Consider the following 9007-nt stretch of genomic DNA (forward strand, 5'->3'; position numbering starts at 1 on the left):
AGAAGGTGGGGGTTCACGGGATTCTTTTCAAAGATAGCAAGAAGAACGTCCGCTATCTGCCTATCTACAGCCGACAACCTCTTGTACGACACTTTCACAAAAGGATTCGACCCCGCGCCAAAGCTCCAGTAAGTCTGGATAAGGCGCTCCCCCTCTAACGACAACCAGAAGGGATGGCGACCCTTAACGGGACGAACCTTGAAATACTTATCTTTGAAGCCATGGTAGGAATCCTCAAAGAGGCTAAAAATCTTCCTACCCTGAGTAGCACGGAAAGAAAGAAACCCCTTTCTTGCTTTCCCCTGCTTGGAGGGATTGGTAAGGTTGAAATAACAAAGAAAAACGTCCACCGAAGCCGGTAGCTCCAAATACTCGCAGACCATCTCGAAGCAGCGGATCGAAGCCCAGCTGTTCGGATGAAGTTGAGACGGACAGACGGATATCCGGTTCAGCAGCGCCATTTGGAAATCGGAGAACGGTATCCGAACACCGACTTGTGTGAACATGGACTTGTAAAACCAAATCCAATCGGGAACGCGAGGAGAATGGAAATTGAGCTCATAAATACGCTCACGAGGAAGCGGGACAATGGCCTCGTAGTTGGCCTCCTCGTCAGTCCCCCCACATAGGTAACCGGCTTGCCGGAACTCCGTCAATTCCTCTAAGTCCATCTGGTTGGGTGAACTCCTTATATCATCAGTTACCCAAGCATACGGGTCGTAAGCCGCAGCAGATCCGGAAGACCGGGAGACAACACGAGGCATACCTACAGCGGGGTACCACTCCGTTAGTCTATGAGGTCGGAAGCTCGAAAAAACTCAGAAACTACATCTTTCCAACTCAATCACAACCAGATACGGCTAAAGACTGCACCTACTTCACAAACCACCCAAAAAGCCTACCCTGGAATGGTACCCCCTCTCCTAACCCACCTATCCCAACGCTGAGCTGAAAAAACCTCTTAACAAAAATAAAACCAGCCATGCAATAGACACAAACAACAAATCACACAATAACAGAGCATACCACAGACACCAGAAGGGAGAAATCAGAAGATTACCTGGAACGATGAAAGAAATCTGGGCTGGAAGTTGAAGCAGGAAGGAGTTCGCGCAGGAAGCTTTGGATGTTAGGGAGAGAAGAAGTTGGAAATGATAAGAGTGGGGAGTAGATAGGGGGAAAACTGTTTAAAAACCACCCCCAAAAGCGCGAAAGGAAGCGAGGGCAAAATAGTCTTTGCGCGCGGGTTTTTTCAAATCATTATGAGCATTAAATGCCCAGCGCGGAGAACGAAACGGCAAACAGATGCCACAGCAGATCAAGAGACGCGCGCAAGAGACGCGTCCCTCCCACGATCAGCCGACCCGACGACAACGCACAAGTGTGAAAGTCACGCGCCACCAATGGCCCCCACGGCCATCGCTGACGCGTCGGGGGCACTGTTACGGCCTGGCCCAAACTCGCGCGGGTCGACCCGACCCGAGTTCTCGCCGGTCATATAATCCGCCTTCCGCCCGACCCGGACACGCGTCCCGTACGGCTTGCACACAGCCGAAGGACAGCGCTCTTGAGGGTATGGGCCTGGCCATTGAAGGGGCCCACTACTGACATGTATATAAGGGGGAGACTGGCTCTCCCCCCAAGGTACGTGACATTCACACATCATTCCCTCTCCGCCTGCACATATTCTGACAAGGGCGTCGGAGTGTCTTTGCAGGTGGCACCCCCCCTTTTTCATCAGAAGTGCTCGGGACCTCGCTCACCCGGAACCAGGAAACCACGGCCAGACGAGCTCCTCCACCGTCCGAAGCATTGACCTCAGGATCCTAACCCGAACGTCCGGTACCCGACCTACCGAACAGTTTCATAGACATGTCAGACGCGCTAAGATCTTAATTTTAGTAGAAAGGTTGATATTAAAACTATTTAAATATGTTATATCTATATAAAAAGGACTACCAATATACTAAGATTGGGGTTGAGGTAAATCATACATAAATCAAGTAAATGCTTGATTTCAACCTATTACAAAATGATCACAGTTTCTTCTTCAAAAGAAAAGCATAAGTCAAAGTAAACACAATATACATCAACCTTCCAAAATGAAAACTAAATTCATGTCACACCTATCTAATATACAAATAATAACAAAACTAAGTAACATCATCCTTTCTAAGGCTAGAAAATGCTAAAATATGCATGTAAAACTCTTTACCATCCAAAATAGTGGTCCTAAATATTTATTCTACTAGGTTGTGCCTTTGTCATTCTGGCTTCTCCGTAGGGTTCGTCGTTGTCCATCTTCCGATTGTTCCGAAACGCGGTGTATGCAATGATGTAGACAATTACAAGGATGATCATGACGATGATATTGATGACGGAGACCTTCCTCCAACTCTTCTTGAGACTTGCCAACACCCCGGCCTTGCAAGAGTCGCAGGCATAACAGAGCATCTCTTGGTCATTGCTCCACCTTGCGCAGTCCGGGTTGGCCGCCATTGCGCCAGACCCGATGTTCCAAACCGTTTCATTTTGGTAGATATAGCCACATTCTGTTGGAGGCTTGCAACAACCAGACTACACAAGAATAACATGTCATGGGATGGGAGTAGTAATTGTATTGCACATAAATAATGAATGTTACTTCACTTTTGATAAAGCCAAGTAGTAGATCTAAAAAGAATTAATCATGAACATCATGTGAATGAATTCCGCTAATTTACTAACTGCATTTCTACCAACTTCTGCCAACTCTTGTTTATAATTGTGTTTAATAGAAGTGTCTTTGTGAATGTGTCTAATAAAAATATATTTTTATAACTATGTTTAATAGAAGTGTCTTTATAGATATATTTTTAGATGTGTCTTTTTATATATGTGTTTAAAATATAATAATTAATAATTGTTGATAATAAATTGACAGATAATTTGTTAGTACCCTATACTTTTTATTATGTGAATCTATCAGCCTAAGAAATTAAGATTTTGCAACAATTTACTTGCAAGGATAAAATACATCATGATATTAGGGGCTCATTTTTTTGTTAAGCTTTTGGAGAACGTGTTATACATAGATATGAATAATGGGTGTGTTTTTAAACAATATGAAAATATTATTTTTTAATTTGAAAATATAAATCGGAGACAAGACTTTTGGGAGGTATAGAAAATTCCAATTTGTGAAGTGACAAATTCAAATTCGGAGGGTTACAAATCAGAGCCTCTAATTTGAGGTTTTTTTTTTTAAGGTTGAGAAATCGATAAGTCAGTTTTAAGATTTTAAAACATTAAAAAAATTAAGAAGCTCAATATTGGCCCTCCGATTTGTGGTCTTCCTAAATCGGATGGTCGGATTTGTTTCTAGCTGTTTTTCAAATTTCACGTTCCATGATAACACACAATGAATCAATAACAACGTATAACACCAAAGTTTCCTCAACATGTAAATTTAAAAGTGGATATTAGGTGATAAATTAAAAAAAAAAAACATCATTATATGCGTATATAAAAAATTAGTACTAAATCCCAGTTAATATAAAATACAAATACACATTAAAAATAAATTAAATATATACACTAATATTAACCTCTTTTGATATGACACTTGATATTTTTCTATTAATACTAGATTACTTCTCTTATTATAAGAAAATCAATATCAATATTATGTATAATATAACCTAATCTCATAATCATACAAGAGAGAATAATTTACCCTAATTACTAGCTATACTTTGTAAAAAATAATTGCTTAATGATCGAAATGACATGATTTCTAATTTGTCATTATCACTAGAGTCTCAGATGCTACGAAACAATAACCCTCGTTTTTCATTGCCCATGAAACATAATGGGGTGTGCAATACACTGCTTACTCACATATATAGCATAAAGATGAAAAAATGTGACTTCAGAAAAAAAAAAGGTTGAGGGAGACCTAGCAAATAAACTACATATATGTTGTTGTCTCTGAATCATAAAACAATTGACCATTTCGAAAAGCTTGCTAGAAATATCTATGTGATTCAAGAAGGTAATAAAATAATAAAATACATAATGAGTATAATAAAAATGTTTTTTTTTTTCCATATTAGTCAGTGGCATTCATGAATTGAATTATAAGAGTGATGATAGTGATGATTTTATAATGTTTTATACGGAATCATGTATTGCTACTATATTCTATACTTAAAATGTCCCTTTTATGAGATGCAATTTTTAATAGAACACCAACAGATTTGACCATATGGAAAGCTTGCAGGCATTTTTAATCATTGGCATACATGAATTATTGGAGTGTCAATACTATTGCTGCTTATATTGTTTTATATGCCACTCATGTAGTACATCTTTATTCTTATATTCTATTTTCAAATTTAACTTGTATCGCATGCTGTTATACAATACCATTGGATTTAATATATATAATAATAATTGGGCCGTATTTAATATATAGTAATAATTAGGCCATAATTGAGTATCGAAAAAGTTTTTACTTTTTTTTTTTCAGTTTATAGAAAATAGTAAGGTACCAACATTTTTTCGTAGAAAAATAACTTAAAAAATAGTTAATGTTAATTCAAATATAAAATAAATAAAAATGATTAATTATCTAATATTTCTTTTGTTTCTATATAATTACATTTTCTTATTCTCAATTTTTCCCCTCCTCCTCCCTCTTCATGTTAAGATTTCTTAGCTATCAATTTTTCATCCATTGTTTCCATTCAAACAAAGCCCTTAATAACATCTTGTTTCCTCACACCTTCTTAGATGATGTTGCAAGTTTCAAATGAATAAAGAGAAAGTTTATTATATTAACAAAAGAAAAAAGAAAAAGAAGGATATTATATCACCTAAAAGATAATTTATATGGATAAAGATAAAAAATAAAATAAAAATTTATGTATAGTTATCTTTATGTGAAGTTAATAGTTAAAAATAGATAAATTATAATTTAATTAAATATATCAAACAATCTAATAATTTTTAACTATTAATTTCATATAAAAATAACTGTACGTAAATTTTACCGTAGAAAAAAAAAAAGGGCAAACACTGAAAAAGTATAAATCGTATCTCAGAGAACATTCTTATGATTTGAGGAGAGAAAGCGACAACTGTTAGGTTATACATTCAAATCATGTTTCCCACTTAGAAAGAATAGAACCACAAAAAGGTACGAATGAATAATAATGGAGCCCAACCATATAACAAAGAAAGATTATTATTATTATTATTATTATCAATACTTTTTTGAGTAATTATTATTATCAATTCTACTCTAACTCTTCAAGGAAAGTTTGCAAATTGCAACCCCAAAAAGTTCTTATTAATTATGGCCAGAAAAGCATACAAAGAGAAAATGAAATAATTTTAGTAAGACGACAAACTCTTAAAAGTGTTTCGAAAACAAATTCCCTTGTGTTTTTTTTTTTAAATGTGTTATCATACAATGCTTTTTAATTTATGCTGACTCATAAAGTTTCAATTTCTTAATTAAATTTAAAAAATTCCAAATTCTCAAATATGTGGCCTAAATCATTATAATCCCCGCTCGTACAAAACACAATTCCAAATCAAATTTCAAGAGTTATTACATGCACAAATATCATATTATATGTTATAGAGTTAGTATAAAATATTTGCATATGAAACGACAATTATGCTTTGTGAGTACCATTAATTATTCAATCAGACAATCCATTTTAATCCCCGCCTTGTGCATGCAGCAACCCATTGGCCAGCGGCAAACCCTTAAATGGAGCTCAGTACCGCGACGGATTAGTCCTTGACCTGCCGGGTTGGGGGATACCGTGGGAAACCAAAAAAAAAAAAAAAAAAAGCCAGAATACATCACTGTCACTATGTCGTATATCATAAACTTTTTTTTTATAGTCTTAAACATAAGAAAAATCTTTTCATGATATCACACATTTTGGTTACATTATCTTCTTTTTCTCTTTTGATGCTGAGAAACAAACACACACACACAAATATTTATATTATAATTACATCAAATATTTCTTTTTTTATTTTTTAGTCGGAATTTCTTAATTCTAAACCAATATGTTTTTTCGTTTATTTTGTCACATATTATCATGAATCAATCACGGTATTCCTAAACCCGACAGGTCAATGACTAATCCGTCAACTTCATCCCAAGTTGGTTTAAAAAAAAAATCTAAATTGAATACCAATTAAACTCCTAATTTCTTATTTTAGCAAGCTTCTAATAATTTTTTTTCCACTTATAATAATAAGTTAAAATCAATTGGACCACCGCCCACAAATTTCGGGGCTTGATGGGTCAAAGCCCATCATCTTCACATGCTACACCATTTCAGCAGAGAGATCCACTACACTTGTTAAAAGTCAGAACTACCCCCATCAACTTCATCTCAATTATTATTTATTTGCCTCTACGTCACATATTTTTTCTTAAACTGAACCCTAAACTCACAACTTTTCCTTTAATAATAAGACAATTTGGATAATATATACAATGTTTTTATGAAATAAAAAAGAGAACATATGATATCACAATCTGCGGATGTCAACAAGTATTAGGTGCAATATAATATTAAACATGCTCTTCCCCCTACAAGGTGATAGTGATTTAAATTTTAAATATTAGAAAACATAATTATTGAGACTTTGAGAGTGCCTCTTGGTTATAAATATATCTTAAAAGCCAAATCTATAAAGTTTTAAATAAAATTTGACTCCAGTTCTATTACATACCCTCACTTTTTTTTTAATTTCTCCATTTATTCTCATATTCAAACCTAAAACATTAAAAAAAAACCCATATTTAAATATCTTTATGTAACTATAACAACCAAGTATTATTATTTTCAAATGAAATAATTTTTTATGTGAATATATATTAAAAAAAATTAAATCACTTGATGGTTCAACAGGCAAGTTATGAAACTATCAATTTAGTTTATGATCCTGGCAATTTAATTATTAAAACTAAATAAAACATATACACGCATAAACTGTTTTAAAACCTAAACAAAAGGAAAGACTCACAGTTAAATAATGTTAGAAAATAATTTAGTTAAATTATTTAATGATTTTTTATTATTAATTTTATATAAAAATAATATATTTACTTAAACAAAAATAATAATATTTTACAAAGGTGAAAATTTATTTATAATTTTTTATGTAAAGTTGATATTTAAAAAGAATAAATGACTATTTGTATTTATAAAAGATGAAAACATTGAGATATATACCCACATTAGATCGAAACTAAACTTATACTCATATAAGATGTCTTCCGTATGACAAAAGTATCTTACGTGACACTCCAACTCTCCAAAAACAAAGTACTTTTGTCACTTGAATGGCATCTTGCATGGATATAAGTTTAGTTTCGATCTAGTATGGATATATATATCAACAATTTCATCTTTCATAGGTACAAATGGTCATTTATTCTATTTGAAAACAGTTAGATAATTTGATAAATTTAACAAAATTATCATCTAACTATCCTCAAAACAACTATCAATTTTATGAAAACAAATGCACTTGAATCTTTAATTTTTGCAAATATAAACGTACTAAAAAAAGAAATGGCGATCTATGAAGGAAAAAAAAGAAGGTACCTGAATGGGAGAGAGGGTTCTAAGATAGAACATTTGAGGAGTCTCAGGAACTCCATTAATGCTTCTTCCCATTCTACCACAAACCTTAGAGTCCCTAACACACGCGCTTATCTTGGGCCAGTAAGCGTTGCTGGCCACGCGCTCCTCCAGCCAGCCCGAGTAGTCCTGAAGGTAGTAGTCCAAGTAGGCCCGGTTCAAGAGGGCCCGGCCCGATCCCTTGTCAGTTACAACATACGCGAAGATGATGAAGCCGATGAGAACCGCAATGACGACGAACATTACCACCAGGTAGAGACGCATTAGGAAGGTGTTGCGGTAACACGCGCCTGCGAAGCCCGCCAGTGAAACTACCATGATGCTGATTCCGATCACGATTAGGGGCCACTGCAGGAACCGGAGGCAGTCGGTCGTGCTGGCGCGGCTGCTCAGCCATATTCCGCCGCCCAGGATTGGGATCGAGAGGAGGAAAGTTAGGAAGTTTAGTGCTCCAATTAAGTGGTTGCTTGCTCTCATTTTTTTTTTGTTTTAATTTATGAGTGAGTAGTGAGTTTTTTTTTTGTTGTTGCTTGGATGAGAGTGTTACTTGTGGAGAAGCTAATTCTATTTCTTTGTATATATTGCATGCTAGGGTGGGTCACAAGTTGATTTGTAGGGTTTGATTAAGGGTTTAATTTAATTACCACTTTAGATAAGTTTTCTGGAATCAGCTAATCACTGCATCTAGGTTTACATGTTGTTTTCTAAATAATAAATTAATGAATGATAAATAAGATAAATTTTAATTGTTTGAGCTGATTTTTTAATTATCTTTTAAATGTTATTATTTTTTAAATAATTTAATTTTTTATGTGATAATAATTATTTATTTAATTATATTTATTTATTTAAATAATGATTATTTATGTGCTTATTATTAAAAATAGTTATTTTTAGTAAGATAATTATTTATAATTAATACGTATAAAACTTGTTTTATTCTGTTTTAGTGCATTAAAATTAAAACTTTTAAAAAATAAATATAAAAAGATAAATTATATTAATCTTTTTTATAAAATATAAATATATTTAATTTTCAAAAAATATTAATTATTAAATTAATTATTATGTATTTATGTACATTTATACATATTGATTCGTGTATATATATATATATATATATATATATATATATTATATATATATATATATAAACTAAATAATCAGTTATCATAATATCAAACCTCTAATAGTAGAAACAATAAAATATATAATTAACTTATGTTAGTAGAATAATTAATTTATTTGTGTGTTTAAATAAATATTAAAAGTTTAAATTTTGCTTTATATTATAGACAATAACAGATTGATTTTTGATACACATGAAGTATTTTTTTTTTGGATATAAA

The 9007-nt window shown here is 33.3% G+C and overlaps 1 protein-coding gene across 1 annotated transcript; it reads right to left on the minus strand.

Moving 5' to 3' along the window:
* Positions 1–1972: 1972 nt before the first annotated feature.
* On the minus strand, positions 1973–8241 carry TET4 (tetraspanin4). The gene is made up of 2 exons (XM_016331893.3): positions 7623–8241; positions 1973–2577 (listed from the first exon to the last, which is right to left on the minus strand). Exons 1-2 carry the CDS (start codon positions 8133–8135, stop codon positions 2233–2235), a joined length of 858 nt encoding a protein of 285 aa, XP_016187379.1. The 5' UTR covers positions 8136–8241; the 3' UTR covers positions 1973–2232.
* Positions 8242–9007: the final 766 nt, after the last annotated feature.

This window comes from Arachis ipaensis, chromosome B3 (genome assembly GCF_059453495.1).
Source record: "Arachis ipaensis isolate K30076 ecotype BB chromosome B3, ASM5945349v1, whole genome shotgun sequence".
NCBI classification, from domain to species: domain Eukaryota; kingdom Viridiplantae; phylum Streptophyta; class Magnoliopsida; order Fabales; family Fabaceae; genus Arachis; species Arachis ipaensis.